Here is a 22,323-nt window from a genome sequence, read left to right as displayed (position 1 = left end):
GCGATTTGTGTATCGAAATGATCCACACATTCGCGAATCTTGTCGCGAATGCGGTGGTTATGAGGCGCATTTTATTTGATTGCATGTGCGATTTAAACAATGTTGTTTATACGTCGAAATTAGTATAAACTCAGTATAATAATTTCGGTTGGAACCAAATCGAGCAAGTAGTAATAATATTACCCAGTAAATCATTTTTGATAATATTTCATTGCATGTTTTTATTAGTTTAGAAGCTGGTGCCATACAAATCCATCCCTGCATCTTCGCAACAGAAGCACGCAAGAAGTAGCAAGTTTACAGCGAGTCCTGCGCGCAAGCCACTCCACAGACGCTTTATTGCATGAGGGGTTCACAATTCAAGTCCGCATAGCATAGCAGCTTATTGAGAACTGCGTCCCTTGCTCGGATGAATCACAACAATCAAGGCGATCCACAATATAGCGAGAAGCGACAATCCTGGCGTGGGACACCGGTTCAACGTAGTTGCTGTTGAATGACAGAAACCGTGGCGCTAATACAAACAAAATCTATGAAACCCTGTGATACATTTCGACTGAAGTTATTGCCATTGAAGTGTATAAAAAGGATTGTTATATAACTTTGGTGGTTTTACGTGCCAAAACCACAATCTGATTATGAGGCATGCGGTTGTGGGGGACTCTGGCCTAATTTGATCATCAGGGGTTCTTTAAGGTACACCTAAATCGAAGTACGGGAACGGTTTTTTTTTTCTCCCCCCATCGACATAAGGCCCCAGAGGCCGACCTGGAACTGAGCAGGGCACGTCATAGCTACTAATCTACCGCGCCGGTTTGCGTGTAAAAATTACTCGGTAACCATACTGTAAGCTTTTATGAGAACTTACGAAAAAAATAAAAGGTGATAAATTGAAATTTTTATCTTTCCCAAAATTAAAAACCCAGTTGAATGGTTGAAATTTTGACATGATTGCTGTAATGAAGCTCGAAGCGTACAAGGGTGTTTGATGTTTTCGGGATAAAAGACATGCGGGACATATTCGCAAACTTGGCAGGAACGAAGTCAGCGCTTGTGGCAGCCAACCATTCATTCCAACTTTAAATAAAAAAAGGTTGTCATCTCTACCATAGAATGCCATCGAATTGCCACGTACGGTGGTTTCTGCTTTATGTTTATTTTTTGCTTCGCATTCAGGTTTATCCATGTCTTCTGGCTGTTTTTGCGGCGCTTTGTTCTTCCACTAAATTGTGCTTACTACTGCCGGCAATATGTTTCACGTGATACCATTAAAATGTATGTTGTTAATCGGCATTCTTTTCAACCCTTCTTGAACTAACCTGTGCGATTGCGCTTTAATCATGAAGCACGTTAACTAACCCCCAACAACTTTTCTAGTCACGTTTCCAGGAAGAACACCTTTCATTAGTGGCGTTTGCCCCTAACCTGCCTGAACCACTCTGAGTTTGAAGCCAATTCAGCAATTTCTCTCACGCCTTAATTACCCTTCCCACGGGCGAGGCTCTCTCCTCCTAGCCGCGTATTTCTGTAGATGTGACGAGGACCTTACGTAAGTGCAGAATATCATGTTGGCGCTACTTTTTTTTCGAGAACACCCACTAGCTGCCGCTAATCAGAATCCCCCCCCCCCCCCCCAATTCGGACGGTGTTGCCGCCGCAGCTGATTGTGTACGACAGACAAGCGAGGCTACGAGAAATAGCGGGCGTGCGACTGCCTGAAAAAAGATGTGATAGCGAATAGATATAGGAACGGATGACCCTTGTATATGAAGCGATCACCAGATTTTGCCTTGGTGATGTCCAGTGCATAGCTCTGTTGGCTTCCCGATATGTTAAGAAGGGACCGGAAAAGCGTGGTAGGGTCAAGCGATTATTTTTGATTTATCAGAGGACTTCAAGGGAGGTCCTCTTCCCATCCATCCACTAAATTATGATCATCGTTGACCTTCGCACGCAATCGTTATATTTATTTAGCAGCCGGCAGCTGACTATGCACGCCGGCATTCTATACCGTAAGAGCGCATGTTTTCCTCTGCCGGCGCGCGGCCGATGGGGCCCTAGCTGGACCCATCGATTTAAGTAAACGATGTCAGAAGCATCCGTATGTTACTGTGACATTTATGCGCAATCCTTAGCGCACACCGTCGCAATTTTCGTGTTTCATACATTAACAGCGGTAGCGCTTCCTCGCCAGGTCTGCATGGTTCCCTATTGTCAGAGTTACCCTGCAACATCGAGGTTGTTCTCGCATTGGCAATAAACTCGCGTCTTATTTAAGTTCTGACGGCACTTCGTCAACTGACTCAGCTTTTGGCCAAGTACATCGCGCCACTACTCTCAAAGTGACGTCACGTAACTAAGCATATCGCGGTTCTTCGCGCCAATTTCTGGGAGCATATCAGCATTCGCGGCGACAGCAGCGACAGCGCCACCCCAGGACGCATTGACACATCGAGCTCATCGAGGAAAGAGCAGTAGGCCACGTCAGGCAGTTAGCCCAGTTAGCGCTTCTCTCCATAACAGCTTGTGCTGCAGCGTGTTCACCCTTTAGCGCTCCGCTTTGTGCTCCTGAAGTGCTCATGGAAACGACAATGGTCGATGGGGGGGCGTCGCCGAGGCGTCTTCTGTGGGACTCCATCACCAGGGCTGCAGAGTGCACGCCATCGCCATCTTTGGATAATTTTGACTTCTTTAAGGAAGAGCGGGAAAGCCGCCCACGTTACCTTAAGGAACTTCCAGGCTCCCTTAATGACGAGAAGGCACCTATTACTCCGCCAGCACAATCTTCAAGAAACTTCGCGCGGCCGTGTCTGACGTCTGTGCCCAACGTCATCGCCGAAATGGTGACAGTGGCTCACTGTAAGGAGTTGCTGGAGACCGGGATGTTTCACCCATGTCGAAGTGGAATCGAGTGTAACAATCTGAACGCTAAAATCATCGTCGGCAGCGATGGCGTTCTGTCGGCTAGCGTGCACGCAAGGTATGCTCTTATAAATGTCAAATGGCTGTTTAGCTGTTCCTTTCGCTGTCATGTTCTTGCTTAAGCGTTGGGCGTGTTCGGTCTGCTTGCGACGGCATATGAAAGTTCACCAGAAAGCTTTCAATCAAAGCTGAAAGGCTGTAAGGGGGAACGATGCGCTGCTATTGACTCCCGTTCGTGTGATCAACTAGAATGTCTAATTGGTGCGCGACTCAATGGATCGCTTCGCATCTTTTTCAAATCCCTCTTCGTATTCTCACCATCCATCCCTTGTTATCGCATCCCTTGTTATCGCACCACTGAGGTCTTCGAAGGGCAACTTATTGGTTTCGGAAGGTAAAAAGAACCGGTTTGCAGCTATGAAAAAACAGTGAACAATATTCAACAGTTGTGAATCTCACCACGGGTTGAATGCTCGACCATCGGTTCCCTATGAAACGTTAATTTAGGTGAAAGAAAATGCTTTTGTCCCTCGTGCAGTACCCGCTGTCTTCAGGTGCAACTCCAGGGGATGAAAGTGCTGCAGCGCTACTTCGTCTCTGTGGACGTTCCGCTTTATGAAGAGAAAAGTGGCTCGTCTGAAGACATCGGTGAGTTGGATAGCGAATCTCATTCATATTCGAATTTTTACACTATTTTTCTGCTACGGCCCTAGAATAATTGTGGCGGGAACTAATTGCTTGCGGCCAACGTGCGCAGTGTAATATATATATATATATATATATATATATATAGCGATGTTTTGCGCTTTACTGCTGCTTTATTGCGAAAATTTCCGCGTTACTGGCCACTCGTGGCACTTCTCGTGCATTCGCGGGGTTCTTTTACGCTCGAAAAAACTTTTATGTAGCCCGTATTGATCAATAGAAAGCTGTATCGGTAGTTTGTCATGTTGCTCTACAATTTTCTCATTGACACCTTTCGTCTAGTTATAATATGGGAAGTTGATTAATTAATTAAGACTACTTATCAAACAGGCGGAATGAAAAAAATAATCTGAGTATCTCCAAGCGACGGCAAACTTTACCTTGGTTCTGAGCAGCTACGTACCATTTGCATATTTTTAGAGTTTGGCCCAAGTCAACTGAAACACCCTGTATATGACAACGGTCCGCTCCTCTACGTAAAAGTATTGGTGCCTCAATGAGTTAAACAGCGCCCTACTGATAAGCACCAGGCCGACGTTTCCATTACCGACTGCGGTGGGTGCGTTACATCCAGAATGCAGGCAATTTGTGCACCCCAATGTTGCAGTACATTCTGACACGGAAATATATGTTAATGGGAGCGAGTCTAATTTTCCACTTGCTGGATATGGACTGTTTAGAACAATGGACCACTTGCAAAATAGTGCGCGCCCGATTCCGTGCAGCAACCAGAACTGGAAAATCCGATTGGAAAACAAGGCATATCCCGTTATTGTTCTCGGTGATATTTGACTGCTTCTCGGCCAGCTGAGTAGGGCTGAGTCACTTGCGTTTCACGAGATAGCGATAACGTGAGCTAGAACGCACGCTCTTCAGCACTGGGCAGTCGCTTATGGTGTCTCAAGGTAAAAACAAGCGCGTTGGCACCAGTCTACGAAGACTGGTTATGTTTCTTGGACAATGGTGGAAAGCCCAGAATCACACTTTTGCTTGGAAAATACCTTTCTCACGTATGTGCAGAGCAGTTTTGCAAATGGTATGTTTTTCTAGATAAGTCATTCGGAAAACAGACCAGTTTCAGCTTGAACTTCTAATTTCCGATGCTTCCTTCCGTACTTGCCGGTTCCTCAATTTGCGAAGTGGCTCGCCTGTTTTTGAGATTTACTGCTGGCGTTATTATTCACCCCGTATATCCGCGAGTGTGGAGTGCTTTGTCTTGCTAAAAATTGGTGCATTCACTTTTCACGCAGCGTCGTATGTGGCACCGCAGCCAAATCTGCTCGACGGTTTCGGCTGGGCCAAGTCCACACTGCACCTCGACTTGTCTGCGCATCTCAAAGAAAGGTTGCGGAGTTCATCGGTGAGTGCTACTGCGTGTATTGGTTACACCATAAACTAAGTGAACAGAAATGTGTACTTACCATTTGAATGCAAGCATTTGGCTACACGGTTAGGGGGGCATTGTTAATGCTACGGCTCGCTTAGGTCACGGAATTCGCGTGCGCAAGCCGAATCGTGGTGTAGCTGACTGTGATCAAAGCTGTCGTGAAGAAGCAGGAAAGTTAACAATAATAGCTCTTGTGATCGCTATGTGCCCTTTATTTTCGTGAACCTCCTATATGACCGCTTGCCATGAGCTGAACGATGAACGCTTCAATGCGCGTCTGTCCGTGCATACTGTGAACTTCTCTCTTCTGATCTTTCAGTCATCTTTCCCTCTTTTCCACCCACCACGATAGCCCAGTGGCTATGGCTTTGCGATGCTGAGCTATAGAGGTTGCGGTTTCGATTCTGGCCGCAAGCGCCCCAAAAGAGCTCCGGTACCGTGCAGTGGGCGCATGTTAAAGAACGCGAAGTGGTCAAAATTAACCCGAAGCCCTCCGCTATGGCGTGTCTCATAATCAGATCTTGAATGTGGCGCGTAAAACCCCAGAATTTAATTTTTGAATTATTTTCCCCAGTGCGTGGTAGCCAGCCGGGCTTTACCTGGTTAGACTTGACCTGGTAGCCCGTCGTAGCACTTCCCTGTCTCCCCTGAACCAGTCTGGATTGCTTCGCACGCTTGATTAGAGGTTGTGTAAACATTTTAGCGTACTCCTGTGGTACACCCATTTGCCCAACTGCCGATGGGAGCCTTACCAGGCGATAGCCTACACTTGATTGGGTCAGACTGGAGTGGTGTGGATGCACATGGGCGAAGATGTTTGTAATCTTTCAAATTGCGCAACTCTAGTAACGTCGATGGAGGAGATGACGTCATGTTTCGCGGCAGTGTTGAGCACGCTTCAGGATAGTTGATTTCTGTAGGCAACCACTACAGTGGAATAAAATTTCGGTGAAAGATGTCTTTGCGTTGCTCCGCAAGCAGAACTGCTGTAAGTGGTCGGTGCCTTTCTCCGCTGGATTTCTTCGGTGCAACAGGTGAATGGCTAGCTGCGCTGCACACCGCATGCTGGCTAACATCAAGGCGATGGTTGCGGTGAGTCAGTAACGCAACGTCATTGCCTTTCTTCGAGCGCCCACGACATGCTACGCAGTGGCCTCAACTTCGCTGAAACGCATTTATGTGCAGCTCTTACCCACTGACATCGCGATGCTTGTGAACGAACGAGTATAACGCACCACTGTGTGTGATTGTTGGGTGGTATACTACCAACTGCGGCATCCTGTGTATAGCTTCCTTTGTAACGGTTTAAGGACTCCGTATGCTGCTTACGTACCGCTTTCTATTCCCGGCATATCTGGTTGATGTGTTCGATTTAATGGTGTTGAACATGCGAGGAAGTCTGTCCGAACAACTTTCGGTACGAATTTCATCGCGATTAGCTAATCCCGTGCGGTAGCTAGCAACGTTCTACCGTCGTTATCAGAAAATCCCGACCCACATGGAGCGATTTTCTTGCGAAAAACTGGCGAAGGGCCGCGCGCTGCTGCAAGCGCAAGTGGCTGTTCGCCGTCGATCAAGGCGGGCTTACATATGTTCGCAGGCGGTCAACCGCTCGCCGGAAGTGGCGAATCAAGGCTGGCAGCGCGGACCAATCAGTGCGTGGTCGCGTCCGACGTCCTGCCGCCGCATTTGACTCGGCTAGCCAGTCAAAGATAGAGCGAACACAGCGACAAAAGCATCGCGCATCGCGTACAATGATCGACTGATCACAGCCATCCAGGCACGACCAATATGGTTCAGTTGCAGATACCTAACTATTTTTTCACTGCATTATACTGGGAATGGAATCACGCTGTTTCTAGCAACACTGAAATCGTGGCGGCGGCGGCCACCTGTTTTTCGCCGCGCTGGTGTGGGGCGCGCGAAGTTCGCCGTGAAAGTTCGCTCCATGTGGGCCGGGCTTAATTCTCAGTACAGTAGTGAGCTCATTGTCAATGTTAGTCTGTGTGAGTATATATTTAGGTCACAAAATACGTGCTTTACAGAGCGCGGTTTCAATGCATCGTCAGTAGCGATGTAGTAAAAGCAGTAGCACTGATTGACCAAGGCCGCCGTACCTGATGTCAATCGTAACAGTGCGACGATATCCCTCATTTTCTTTAGTGAATAGATGCAGTAGAGTGTCGGCTCGACATGCGAATGAAAATTGAGGGAACAATGAGAGTTAACGCAATAATACTTGCATAACCACGGACTCGGGACACCAACAACTACTGTCGCCGAGCGGCCGCTAGTGCTAACAGCCATGACTTATCAGTGCTGTTTTTAGGCGAATTATTACAGTGTGCATCCTTTAAGAACGTCCGGAAGAAAGATTCTGCGGGCCGAGCTCTCGATCCCGGATCCAGGCGTGACAAATAAGGTTCATTTGCAGATACCTAACTATTTTTCACTGCATTTTACTGGGAATGGAATCACGCTGTTTCTAGCAACACTGAAATCGTTCACTGAATACGTGACGCAATCAATCGCGAAATGAGAGATCCAAGCCTCCGATTGATCGGGTGGTGGCATCGAAGGGAGATCGAATTCGCTGATAAGATTAACGCGATTCCACTGTTTCAATTCCGTCACACGTTTTTCTTTCTTTGCCTCGACCACGTAATAAGATAGAGAAGCGCCGACTACGACATTCGCCAACGCATTTGCTCTGCACCCTTAAAATGCTGCGAATCCGCTCACCCTCTGCGAGTGCAGCACCTCGCCACGCTATCTACCTCCAATACTCTCCCTCTTCACAACAGGCCTTCGGTAGTGATTCTGCTATTATCCTCTACTCAAGTGTGCGAGCTCTGATTCAACGCGCCGTGTGCCGAAGAAGTCGGATAACATCCAGCTTGAGAAGCAGGTGTTACGCGGCCGCGTAGCAGGCAAGCAGGCAAGAAAAGCACGAAGCTCGGCCATTGTCTGATTACAAAAACTGAAAAAAAAAACATGTTGTGCATTGTTCTAAATCGATTACTACCGTTTGATACCGCCTAGTCTGACAAGGCTGTCATGCTGCACGTTTGTCGTGGTACGCTGTAATGTTCAATCGCGGTTTGAGCCAAGAGTCAACTGGAGCACTTAGGTTTTCCTTTGTTTCGTTGAACTAAAGTTCCACTCAGTGTTAACAGACCAGGAGCTGAACGCAACGAGTATGGGTGCTGACACAGCGCTAAGCGAAAGGACCACGCCAAGTCTAGCAACGAGTGACCCGTGCCGAGTAACGCGGGTTGTCGCCATTTGTGCTACCAGTAGCCAATATGCCCCTCACAACATCAAGGAAGCATTATCAGCTGAGCCGGCTATCCTAGCTGTGTATCGTACTCTGTGACCTCCACTCAGCTCCGTGATTTGCAGCCACAGTGCTTTACGTCACTGGTTGCGTCATATTGAGGTTCCGAATGTTATATTCTGGTATCCTGAATTCACGCCTGCATGCAAGCTCATGGGGCGTCACATGGCGGTGGATCGGTCAGGGTCCTCTTCTTATGTCTTTAATTACTGAATATAAACCGTTTCATCGAGGGCGCCGCAGTTTTGCGATCACAGCACCGACTATCATCCGGCACATTACGCTGCCATGAAGGTATGTGTAATCGTCCTAGAGTGTGTACGGCGAACGTGCTGTTGACTAACGTCATTAGGCACAATATAAAAAAATAATCTGACTTGTTGCAAGCGACAGCAAACATTAATTTGGTTCGGTCGAACTACGTGGTGGCACTTGTGTAATTTTAAACTTTGGCACAACTTACTTGAGACGCATGGCCATATCAGATAGCAACATACGTGTTAAACGGCCGGGAACGTGTCTATATCGGAAGTCACAAACTGCGCGAAGCAAAGAATTGAGCAGCCGCTCTTACAGTCTATGAAGGTCGCTCAAAGGGGCCCTGAACCACCTCTCGGGCTTGGTGAAATAAGTCTTCTTCTTTCTTTCTGGGGTTTTACGTGCCAAAACCAGTTCTGATTATGAGGCACGCCGTAGTGGAGGGCTCCGGATTAATTTTGACCACCTGGGGTTCTTTAACGTGCACTACAACGCAAGCACACGGTGAAATAAAAGTCCGGGGGTAGCATACGCTGCTGTGAACATCTCGGCCAAGTTTTGCTGTCGTAGGCGTTGCGTGGAGCTCGCTAGCGGAGCGCGAAGTCACCTTTCTTTCAAACGCTCTCTTCAACAGAAGCCATTATCCTCACTGTTCTGGGTGCTTTATTACGTAATAAAGCACATTCCAATACGTGGCTGCTATTGGTCGCTGCGGTCGGCTACATCGCGGCCGCCGCGGGGTGCCGCCACGAGTCCACTGGCTTCTCGCTGTGCACAAGCAAAATCCGAAATCGTGGCGTCTACGTTAACATCCAAAATGAAATTTCAACTGCGCGCCACGGTGACATTTCGAAGGCGGAGCATTGTGGCGCCGCCCCACTCCGTCGTAGCCTTCGCAGTGCAAGGCATTGAAGGAGGAAGGGGAGCACAGCGGAGGCCGTGTTTGATTGCCAATAACTCCGCTTCTGCTGAACGCATTGAAGTACTTTTTGCGGCAAAGTATTTCTAAAATAGCCTATTTTCACTTCAAATGTCTTTCTCCTCTTCGATAGAAAGTGGTTCAGGGCCCCTTTAAAGGAATTATAAAGATAAATCTGTTATAAAAGACAATCTCGGATTTCAGACCTCGAGGAAAGGTGTGCAAATCTGCAAGCCTGCCATGCTCTGCTTATCGAGCTGTAGCTGCAGGACGCTGATTGTGGGAAGGAGGCAACCCATGTACTACAATCGTCGGCGATATGAAAGGCAACCCCATTTTTTTTTTCAAACGCCTGTAGTGGCTAAACATACATGCCCTTCATAAATATGTTCAGTGAGATAAATGTTCACAAATCTATGTATCAAGTTCTTAATTTGAAACCACGCGTCACGAGTTATCGTCATTTAAAAAAAATACTGTTGACTTTCGTATTGCTCATGACTGTACATGCTTTCGTGCCTTTTGACACTGTAGTTCCCGCCAATTTCAAGTGCTCAAAGCTACGTCCCCTGTTTATAAAGCTTCTTTGGTCGAACATGTAATCGGTTACTGAAATAAGTAATTGAATTCTGCGAGCGTTACCCAGTTTACAATGTGGTCGTTAAATTACAATATTACTAACAAACATAGTTTGTTATAATCAAGTACATCTAGTTCGTCACCTACAAAGCTGATTACTACATAATTTTTTTATTGTTACTGCTATGCAAAAAGGAGTAGCCGTCGCCATTATAGGATGACTACATCTTTATCATAATTATTTCAATAAAAAATGGAGGGGGGGGGCGGACCTAGGAAATGATCAAATTTGTACCAGTTCGGGTTGTACTCAGTGTTTGCCGCAAAGAATAAAACGTTTGCAGTTTGCCAGCTAAGGCGCATCCGTGGAGGAAATATGCTGTAGCGCATTGGATGTTTGTCTTTCGGTTCACCTCCCTCCTTTCCGCATCTCATTTCTCTCCACCAAACATTTAGTGCGCCTTGGGAGGAACATGCTGGGCAATTTTCAAAGCTTTGACGTGCGTGAGGAGTGCCGTAGCAAATTGCTAAGCTGGCGTGAGAGGCCCTTAAAACACTCCTTCGAGCAGTTACTTAAATTTTATAATCGTAACAGTAAGCAAATCGTAGCAAATTTCTACTTAACACTTTACACACATTTGCAGGGGACCTTCTCGCAGCTTCGAATTCACCGTAAAAAGTAGCGTAGTTTGTGTTAATTTGAGAGCGTTATTTGTAAACGGTTGCGCTTTCCACAGCACCGGCTGAACAACTGCTGCTCTGCTTGCATGGAGAGGCGGTGAAGTGATTGAACTATGACTGCGAGACATTTTTACAGGAACTGGAAAAAACTTCTTTGACTGCAAAGTCATCGCGCAGGTACCCCCTACCTGCCTTTCAGCTTCACATTAATTCGCGCCCCAAATATTCAGTCGCACAGAATTGCTAGTATTTTTTATTTTAAATCTGCTAGAATAAATGGTACTACATACATACGTTTCTCTTTCTGTGAAGTCCGTATGTGTTTCTTTTATATATAGACGTATATGTAAATATAAAGTTTCGTGCTACATTCGGGTGGATGACAATTTTCCCTTTCATACGCTACATCGCAGCATTGCTTCATGTTGGCTTTCATAGAACTTCCTTTGCCGAATCCTGTCGTTTCCGAAGTTTGGCTTTTTTTTTGTCCGGATTATGTCCGTGCGTCCGATATGCGCATCATAGCATTTCTTCCTTTGCAGGCAGATATGCAGTTACTGCTACAGTTTAATAAAGAACTGCTCGGAGTGCTACGCATTCGATGATTCGCCATTGTATAAAGGCATATTTTCATACACCAATGGCAAAGTTTTTACTAAATATACCTTTTTTTAAGGATATATTGTGCTGTGTACATAACGTTGAAAATCTGTGATCCCTTCTTGGTGTTTTCTGTGCTCTATAGTAGCAATACACCTTTTTCGGTAGATCGTTCTGGCAAAGCTGGTGCATTGTGCGTAATTCACTTAAACTAAAACGTTTTTTTTTTCTTGTAGGTTTCTTACCTAATCCGTTCTGCATCGGTAACTTATTTAGTTATGGGTAAGCCGTATTTTAATGGGGGCGAAATGCAACAAAAACGTCCATGTACATAGTTAGGTGCACAATGCGCCCGAGGTGGTCAAAATTTATCCGGAGTCAATACGGTGTGCCTTGTAATGAGCATGTAAAACTCCGCTATGTTATGTACTTGCCAAATGTTACGTAAAATGGGTAATCAGTACAAACTTTCAAACGCTGCTTGTCTTTGACAGCGCTTGAGTATATTCAGTTGAACCCCTTCCCTCAGCGGGTGCAGACCGAAAAAAACTTGCGTCTGGTAACCTCCCCGTCTTTCGCAGTTTTTCTCACGTTTTTTTTACTCTCTGCTTACATTGGGGTTATTGCCGTAGCTCTGGGGAAATTTATAGGTGTGGGCCATTAATTCTTATTTAATTATCGCTTCTCTAGTTTTATGTTCGTGCGGCTCCAGCACGCGCCGACATTTGCTACCAGCTGACGGTGCGCATTCTCCAACTGTCGGAGGACTGCTGGCCAGTCGGTGCGAAGCCAGTGTTGATTCATCTCAAAGAGGGCTTCGTTCAGGAACTCCTTTCGGACAGCCACCAGGTGAGACTAGTTCAGACGGCAGCCTCCCACCTTTGTTTCGGCGGGAATGCGCTGAAAGCGACCTTGCATATTTGTAATACATATACACGACCGTGAATAGGAAAGGGTATCACTATGAAAGGGTAGAAAATTTGTTCCCGCCCGAGAAATACTCGTCGCTTATGTTATGCTTCCCTTGGAATCGGTGACAAAGCCGCCCCAACATAAACTGACCGCGGAAAAATTAGCTTACATTTAGGTTAATTTACTTCTGGAACTTATATTATCCAATAAACAAGATTGGGCAACATGGCTAATCAAACTAGGAAACAACAACGAATAACAAATTCAGAATAATTGGAGATATGGCAATGGAACTGCCGCTCCTTCTCCAGGAAAGCGGCAGCGCTCCGACAGTTTATCAAAAACTTCGAAATCGCTCCGGACGTGATATGTCTGCAGGAGGTCGGAGCCAAGCCGGCCAAAATGCAGGAATACTACACCCTGAGCGAGCCCCAAAATTCGAAGGTCGCCACGCTGGTGAGCAAGTCTATAAACGCTCAATTATTAACACTTCCACAAATTGAGGGAGATACTCATTCCATAGTTATCAGTGTGATGCCAAAGAAATGAAGTAAAGCACACACAATAATCACAAACTTGTACAGTCCTCCCAAAAGCAAAGGGGACGATCTACCACAAATTCTCTCCGCAACAAAAGATTTAACGGGCACCAGGGATAAGGCGGTGATAGTGGGGGACTTTAACGCGCCCCATATACTATGGGGATACGCGAAAACATCGCCCAAAGGGTTCCTACTCGAGCGTACCGCCACAGCCTTGTGCTTACGGGCAATCAATCAAATTGGCAAACCGACGCACACGGGTAACAGCGTCAGCAGAGACACGGCGCCCGACCGTGCATATACAATTAATGTCAGAGACGTACAATGGGTTTCCCTCGACGAAAACCTGGGAAGCGATCATGAAATAATCAGAATAGCGCTCTCCACACCCAACATACGTAGAACAATAGGAACCACCAAGCTAACCGATTGGCCTCGTTATAGAAAACTCCAGAGGGCACAGGAGGATTCAGATACCGCCCCGACCAACATGCGGGAATGGACTAAATTCCTTCAACAAGTGCACGGGGACACCACCAAAGCCATAGAGCGCACAGGGGAGGCGCCGGTGATAGACTCTCACCTAGTCAGCTTATGGGAAGAGAGGCGGAAACTCGTGAAGAGGTGGAAAAGACAGCGCCTAAACAAACACCTAAGACAACGCATCGCTCTATTGGCAGAGCAAGCCCAAGGCCACGCCAACGAGCTAGCTAATTAAAAACGAGTGGGCGACCTTCTGCGGAAACCTATCTGGGACACTGGGAACGACCAGTACGTGGCGAATACTCCGGAGTATGCTAGACCCAATGAGCACACGTACTGAGAATAACAGGAAGCTCCAAATTATAGCAGACAATTTCGAGGGTACAGATCAAGAACTAGTCGACGTCCTTCAGAACAAATACATAGGACCCTCACCCGCGGCGGCATCACCCTACACGGCGAGACCATACGCGGGAGAGGCCAACCCTAAATTAGACGAAGAAATAACATACGCGGAAGTGTACGAAGCGGCGCAAGCCGCAGTTAAAAACTCGGCACCGGGCCCAGACACAATCACAAATTCAATGATTCGAAACATAGATTCGGTGACCCTAGCGAAAATAACAAAGGTTTTCAATAGCGAGTACTGGGCCAAGGGAGATTTGCCCCAAGAATGGAAATTGGCTAAAATAATCATGATCCCTAAACCGAAAAAGAATCCCTCGATCGATACCCTCCGGCCGGTATCGCTCACGTCCTGCCTCGGTAAGCTCTATGAGAGGGTGATCCACAGCAGACTACAGCGATACCTGGAAGAGCGGAGCTGGTTCCCAGATTCCATGATAGGATTTCGCACAGGTTTATCGTGTCAAGACGCGTTCCTCCTACTAAGGGACGAGATTCTAACCAATATTCCGTACGGTGACGAGAGACTAGTCCTAGCACTAGACCTCAAAGGAGCCTTCGACAATGTCTCTCACGGCGCAATACTCGAGGAACTCGAACGCTCGGGTTGTGGTGAGCGCACCTACAATTACATAAGGGCATTTCTTTCCAACCGCGAGGCCAGCATCAGTATTGGCCAAATCACATCGCAGATGTTTAAAATGCCGAGCAAAGGAACCCCTCAAGGAGCGATAATATCTCCTCTGCTCTTCAACATGGCGATGTGTCGCCTCGCGCGCGATCTCGATCGGATACCCGACCTAGGTTACACGCTTTACGCTGACGATATCACGCTGTGGGCGAGCAGAGGTTCCCTAGGGGAAAAAGAATACACGCTCCAAACCGCATTATTGACGGTGGAGAAATTTTCCCGAACGAGCGGGCTGAAGTGCGCGCCCGAAAAATCCGAGGTCATCCGGATACACGCGAAAGGCTACCAATCCAGAGGGTCGATTAACATTGTGGTTGAGGGCCAAATGGTCCGAGGGGTACCTACGATGCGAGTCCTGGGTTTGTGGCTTCAGAGCGACGGGAGAGCAGCACAGACGCTCAAAACCATCAAATCCGCAACCCACAACATAGCCCAAATGATACGTCGAGTGACGTATAGAAAGGCGGGAATGCGAGAAATCGATACCCTAAGGCTCGTACAGGCCTTAGTGATTAGTCGAATCACATATGGCTTGCCCTACGAAATCCTGAACAGGGAAGAGGAGAGGCAGGCCAACACGATAATTCGAACAGCTTTCAAGGCGGCTCTGGGCCTGCCTAAATCTACCTCCACGGAGCGCATGCTAGCTTTGGGGGTACACAATACTTTCGACGAACTGAGGCAGGCCACTCTGATGCGACAGAGGGAGCGCCTCAGCTTCACAAAAACTGGTAGGGCAATATTGGCACGACTTAATATCCCTGCATACCCGATTTATCTCACCGAAGAGGCCGTACCTCTCCCTCCTTCGGTGAGATCCAAAATTACAGTAGCTCCAATTCCCAAGAATATGCATCCCGAGTACAACAAGGAAAGGCGCAAAGCACGCGCACAACATATTCAATCGATGTACTTCAATAACGCTAGGTACAATACGTACTACACGGACGCAGCTGCGTATGCAGAGGCTACCGGGCAGCGCTACCAAAGGAGGTACGCCATGGCAGTCGTGAACGTGATCAGCCAGCAGCAAATTACCGCGTCGACCACGGCGGGCTCCCCCACCTCGGCCGAAATGCTAGCAGTGGCGATCGCGCTCGCTCACGCGGAGCGTTCGGAAAGGGACTCAGCCGTGTTCACTGACTCCCGGGAGACATGTTGCATGTTTCTTAAGGGGCACGTGACTGCGGCTAGCCTCGCGATAATCCCCAAATCGTTCAACCACCGCCATCGCCTACTCTGGTGCCCGGGACATTCGGGGGTACAGGGGAACGAACAGGCTAACGCTTTAGCTCGAGCGTCTACTAACCGAGCGATGGCGTCCTCTTCGAACCCCAACCCCTCACACTATCCCTCACAAAATCCAATCAATTTAAATGTAAAAGACATCCTTGCTCATCAGTGCGGAGTCCGCAGAAAATGCCCGCCGCTTCACCCACAACTTAGCGGGGAAGAGGCCGCCGATTGGCGCAAAATACAGACCGGGGTATTCCCCCATCTAAAACAGCTAAATGCCATGTATCCCACCCGCTATAGGGCCACATGCCCTTGGTGCGGTGGCATACCTACACTAATACATGTGACCTGGGAGTGTAGTAAGCACCCTCATAGGCCCACTAATAATATCTCAATGGAGCAGTGGCGGCACAGCTCGCCCGTTCCGACTTGGCAGGACAAAAGTCCTTAATTAGCCAGGTCAGGCAGGCGGCAGAGGCCAGTGGGGCCCTGGACTGAGGGGCTCCGACCACCGCTATACTTAAAATATTTTCCAGCCAAGTAAAGTTTCTATATATATATATATATATTATCCAATCGAACTTGCTCTAACACGACAGCCTAAGAATCTCTGTCACTGCGTTAGGGAAAGCTGCGGAGACAAGTGTTTCTGGGACCTACCGAAAGTTGCGATAGTTGGTAGGGATTCGTCCTGAAAGAAGGCAAGGCGTGCATTCTCTTGTGTTCGTGTCTGCACGCCTTACCTTCTTTCACAAGTGTTACTCTTTCCGTCATTCGCGAGTGTGCGTTCCCCTCAGCCGTGGTGAGCAACCAGTCTGTCACCCAAAGTGAGGAAGCAGCTGAAGTTCATGTCTCTACGTATCACTCGTCTTCGTCCTTGGCACCGTTACAGCTCCGTTACCTGTAGCAGCTGCCGTTAACGGCGCCGATATACTCGGCGAGGGATTCTTGAAGGGCAACTCCGGAGATTTTTTTTGACCATGTCAAGGTAATGGAATATTTAGGTTCTCGAGACCCCCTGTCACGCGTCTGATAGAATTGTTCGGAAAATTTGAAAATAATTTTAAATAAGCAAAAAAGCGTGAAAACGAAACCTGACTAATCAGCCGATCGAACCTCTTCGTGTGACGCCACGAGTGTTCCCCGGTGAGGAAGGCGCGCAAGGCATGCCGGTCTCGCCCGCGGGGCGAACGAAATCGGCGAAGAGCAGACGCTCAGCTGATTCGTGACCGCGCCGGACCTTGGGGTGACACTGCAAGCTGCACCACCTCTTCGTATCTGTCAAACAGTTACAGCTATGATTCTGACGAATTCAATAGCCACGAATCGCAGTTTGCATTTCACCCGCAACCACGAGAGCCATCGCCCATGCGCAACATATCGCGCTGCACCATGAAGACCAAGCGGAGCCCTAACCACTGATTTTCTACGTGCTGCTTGCTATTTTAGGCGTTTACCCTTCTCATTGAAGCGCTTCACATACTCACTGTAAGATGTGTAACACGACTTCCTGAATTTGTAGCCCCTATGAACGTAGCTGACAGTCCAAAGCACCGATTCGTTGCATTGTTTACGTCGGCAGGTGCAGCGACCGCTCGTCCCCACCGCGGTGGCACAGTTAGCTAAGGCGTTGCGCTGCTGGGCACCAGGTCGCGGGATCGAATCCCGGTCGCGGCGGCCGCATTTCGATGGAGACGAAATGCAAACACAACCGTGTGCTGGCGTTGTAGTGCACGTTAAAGAAACCCGCGTGGTCTAAACTAATCCGGAGCCCTCCACTACGGCGTGCCTCATAATCAGAACTGGTTTTGGCACGCAAAACCCCAGAAAGAAGGACGCTCGGCGCTTGCTTTAGATATAATGCTAGCAGCTGATCGGTGACATCAGTTAATGTCAGAACATAGCAAAACACGCATTTTTTGCACATAATTAAGTACCGTTGCATCACTCGCGCTGATATGAGCGACCACACACCTTCAAAAACAGCGAGCGGGTGGCCAGAACGCTCCGTCTTCGAAATGTCACCGTGGCGCGCAGTTCAAATTTAATTTTGGATGTTAACGTAAACGCCATCACTTCTGATTTTCGTGGCTACGACGCGCTAAACGTACACCAAACGCGGTTGCTCTCAGCGAGCCGCAGTGCCATGCTAGCAGTGCGCTTAGCCAGTGGACTCGTGCACGGCACCTTGCGGCGGCCGCATTGTAGCCGACCGCAGCGACCAATAGCAGCCGCGCATGGGAATGTGCTTTATTACCAAATGAAGCAGACAGAAAAGAGTAAGGATCATGGCTTCTTTTATAAAGAGGGTCTGAGAGAAAGGTGACTTCGCGCTCCGCTTGCGACCTCCACATCTCACGTACGACAGCAAAACTTGGCTGAGATGTTCACAGCAGCGTGTGCTACCCACGGACTTATTTCACCGAGCCCGAGGGTAGTTCAGGACCCCTTTAAACGGCCGCTCAGCGAGGTTGGGCCATTGCAAGCAGTCAAGCGCGCTGCGTGCATATATCGCTGAGAGAAGCTTCTCTGCAGAGTGTTACTGATCGGCGCATGCAAACACAGCTGAAATGTCATAGAAATGTACACGCCTTTCTTGAAGCTCCTTGGCCCGCCCTCGAATTAACTTCACGTGCGGGGGGCTTCCGCGTCGCAAGCGTTGATCCTGCACTCAGGCGAGCGCGTATGACTCGGGGACTTCCATGAGAAGCAGGGTGCACAAAACCGCCTCTGCAAGTGCGCCGCCGTGAGAGAAAAATGAAGACGAAAAGAAAACTACTGCAATTCGAACTACTTGATTTCTAGGCATAAGCTGCGGCCGCAGATTCGTTGGTTAGGGAAAGTAGCCACAAATATGTTTAAGTATATGGCAAATGAAATGTGTATTAGGCATGGGAGAATAGTACCCGCTGCGATTGCGCACTGGGTATGGCGTTGCTGAGCTCTAGGTCGCGGGTTCGACTCCGGCCCTGGTGGTGGCATTTCGATGGTGCACTTATAGATAGGTGCACGTTAAAGAATCCAGGTGGCTAAAATTAACCCGGAGTACGATCTACGATCTACAGCGTGCCTTAGAGCGTTGTTTTGGCACGCAGAACGGCAGAATTTAATTAATGATAGGCATGTTCATGCACTGCGGCGACTAAGATCTTCCCAGTGTCGGAATTAATGATCAAGAAAATAGCTGCATCCTTCATTAATTTAATCTTTTGAACCAGTGTGATTGCGAATATTGGTATATGTAACGGAATACGACTAACTTGTTTTTCGATCTTCCATTACAGACCCACCCAGTAGTGTTTCCTTGTAGAATACAGGACGTCGCATTCTGAGCGAGTGCACACCGGTCACTCTCACGTCGTTGGGATCCTACAGGTTGGTGAAATTACTATATATGATGCCTTAGCAAATGGCACATCTTTGTTTTTTTCTGAAAATGATTCTTTCTAAGGTGATACTATAGCTGCCTGCAAAACTCAAGGGCACTGGTCTACAATTTCGTGACGTGTTGAAATTCGCCGACTGATGCATTTCTAAAACAGAAGTGAGCTGCCTAACGGACCTAATAGCCAACACTAAATAATGCCCAACCTTTATTTCATCACCACAGCATTTTAAATTTCCAAGGAAACAATAACAATATCGCCAATATATGTTAGCTGTGCCATAATGCATCTGTTTCATAGCTTATACTGCGCAATGATAGAAAGCGTTCTACCACGTTTCATTATTTCACTAGTCTTGCCATCCATTCGCTTGTCTAAAACAGTCACGTACTGAATTGTGGAGGTATGAATTGATGAACCGTGGATGAACAAGGGAAGCACAGTCTGGACCCAGCGTTTCGAAAGGAAGTATTTGCTTTCGTCAGAACTAAGTCTTTCCCTTACGAGGACAAGTGTCGTCGCAGGAAAGCTTGCCTAGAGGCTGACACTTCCGATGTTCTGCCATTACCTAATCAATGTGTGCTAGAAAAACATCGTCTTGCTTGTCGCAGCTTCTTTCCGGCGCCCGAGTTTCACGACAACTGTTCGTGGCAAGAAGAGGTCGGCGCAGAGGGCACGCGTGGACAGGATTTGTTCCAGCGTCAGATCCTGGAAGAACCGGCCGTGCGGTTCTCTTACCAGGAAAAAGCGCAGTTCCCTCGCTTTGATAACGTAATTGGGAACGGCTTCACACCTCAAGTCGCCTACTGTGACGACCACTTTGCTGCGGACAGGGGCCAGGCAACCTTTTTCCGAGACCTGGACAGGGAGGCCCTGCTGCGCCTAATTCATCTGGACCAGCGCCGTACTTCGACCACACTGCCTCCGGGGAACCGCTGGCAACAGCATTGGCGTTGTCCCTGCGACAAGAGGCATCAAGCGGTGCCGTTCGGCGTCGGTATCTGCGAGGAAGATCTCTTCGGGGGGCGCAGTGCTTGGTCACCGGCTGAGTTGAGGTCTTTTTAGCATTGTTTTACGTAACTTTTATTCATTTGTAAACTTGTTTGACAAATTTTTGTACGTGTAATTGTTTTCTATACTTTAGTTTGTAACGATATGTTTTTTATTTTCTGACCTCACGCCGTTACGCTCGCGATAAGCACATCGTAGTGGCGTTTGTACTGTCGGTGTCAAATGAAACGCTGGCGCATGGCCGAATATACTTTTCTCCGCCTTCTGCAGTAATCTTCGATGTTGGTCGGCTGAAAGCGACGATGCGCGCTCAAGACGGATTGCAATTGCTTATTTCTTTGGTCGTTCTCTCGTTTTGTCGCTAAAGCGGCACTTCATAAAATCTTCCTGCCTGTCTATACTGGTGCAGCACGATATTGCTCGCAGCCGGTGCGGTTGAAGTGAGAAGCTTGGCATCATAGAAAACAGATGCCATGATATGTCTTTTGGAAGCGCATCTTCGAGTCCTTCAGCCAAATAATTTACGCGACTGTCTCTGATGGTCACTGGTAGATTAAGGCGCACGCTATATTTGGCCATGCGCTCCACTTTTCGCATTTCATTTGAAGTCGACAGGAATACCTCTTGCTTTTTTACATTCTAAAACTTATCGAAGGATATTCACTATTCAGCCTTTCAGGAAGAAACTGAGTCGTTCTTAAATTAGAATTTCTTACGCATCTTCATTTATGAGTTTATCTGAAATAAAGTAACGCCAAGTTATTGTTTTCTCGTTTATCAAAAAGCGCCATGCACAAACGTGGATACAATGTAAAATAATTTACACCCCTAAAAGTAAAAAAGGGTGTAAATGTGTCTATAATTCACGCCCTTAGGGTGTTACTTATATAAATCGCACCCTAAGGGTGTGAGTTAGACACATTTACACCCTTTTTCACTTTTAGGGGTGTAAATTATTTTACAGTGTAGCTGACTACTGTTGGCTGGCACCACGGTATTGTAGTGCCTGTCACCGCTGCTGCCTACCCGCTGCTGCCCGTTTATGACGCCAGGAAGGCTTGTCGACACTGAAACGCCGGAGCTGGACGGTACTACAAAAGACGAGACGGGGCCCTGCACACGTGATTCCCCCGGAGCACCTCTCTCCCTATAGAGACGAATGGAGAGCGCGCGCGTCAGAACCGATCGTCGATTTTTGCTATGCAGTCAACGCGAAACTGGGAGCGATGCTAAGCGAAGTTGGACAGGAATGTCCGGAATATGCTAATTTTCTAGCGATGGGCAGCAAAGACTTCATTTACGTTCTGAATTGTTTCAGTAGTTTGCTTCAGTGCATGCAATAGGCGTCAGAAGGCGGATCAGAACTGTCTTTTTCTAAACTTTGTCCTTAAATTTCAGTTTTATTCCCTGTTACAATGTCCAATTACTTATGCCTATAAGCGTACACCTCTTTAAAATTTTCCTAATCTCGAGGGAACGTCGACCGACGTGACGGTCGGCACCGTGTCACTGCGCGCACCTGTGAAAGTAGCGATAGCAGGCACATGCGGGGCGCAGGACATTCTGCTGTTCGAGCGACGTCTGCTATAGTCTATTCCATTCAGCTCGACGTAGGCCTTGCTACTTATTCACATCCAGCGCTGAAATAATGCGCGCACGTGCTTTTGAGAAAGCGCCGCGAAACTCCCAGGTGCATCTGTTGCATTCGGTCATCGTCTCCCATGGCTCGTGTCCGCACGAGAAGGATACAATAAGCGGTGACGAGATATAGATGAGCTGGTAAGCATCAGGTGCGATGTTTCACAGAATAGAAAGCCTAGAAGACGATGTCTGGGCCGGATACCCCGCGCGCATGCGCCTGCTCTTGCTGCTTTCGCAGGGCCACACCGGGACAAAGCGCTGACCATCGCGTCGGTCAACACTCCCGTGGGATTAAGTTGGGATCAGGACAGCCTCGTCGGAAGAAATTCAGATAGTGAGCCAAGAAAGGTCGCGTGTTCCATTCGAATATCTACTACATTGACCAACTTTTAGGTGACGTATTTGACACGGAAAAAAGCTGGACCGGCTGAGGAATTGGTAGCTAAGTTTCCAGACTAATCCCGCCTTTATCTTGATATTAAGCTTTCAAATTTTTTTTTTTCGAAAGACGTTTCTGTAGATCTCCGTTGAACAGACATGACGACTTCGTATTTCTATCTAATATAAAGAAATGACTTCCAACTCCCACGTGTCGATACTATGAGTAAGCTCTTTTTCTTCACAGCCA

The 22,323-nt window shown here is 47.8% G+C and overlaps 1 protein-coding gene across 1 annotated transcript; it reads left to right on the top strand.

Annotated features, from left to right (window-relative positions):
• The first annotated feature begins 2,431 nt into the window (after positions 1-2,431).
• LOC119452616 (uncharacterized) lies at positions 2,432-20,851 on the top strand. Its single transcript, XM_037714644.2, has 6 exons — positions 2,432-2,980; positions 3,461-3,570; positions 4,878-4,987; positions 12,079-12,237; positions 18,942-19,032; positions 19,655-20,851. The coding sequence occupies exons 1-5, from the start codon at positions 2,580-2,582 to the stop codon at positions 18,987-18,989; spliced, it is 828 nt and encodes a 275-aa protein (XP_037570572.2). The 5' UTR covers positions 2,432-2,579; the 3' UTR covers positions 18,990-19,032; positions 19,655-20,851.
• The last annotated feature ends 1,472 nt before the right edge of the window (positions 20,852-22,323 follow it).

Source organism: Dermacentor silvarum, chromosome 1 (genome assembly GCF_013339745.2).
Source record: "Dermacentor silvarum isolate Dsil-2018 chromosome 1, BIME_Dsil_1.4, whole genome shotgun sequence".
In the NCBI taxonomy this organism is placed as follows: Eukaryota; Metazoa; Arthropoda; class Arachnida; order Ixodida; family Ixodidae; genus Dermacentor; species Dermacentor silvarum.
Note: the sequence above shows the minus strand (reverse complement) of the source record. Positions and strands in the feature narration are given on the sequence as shown.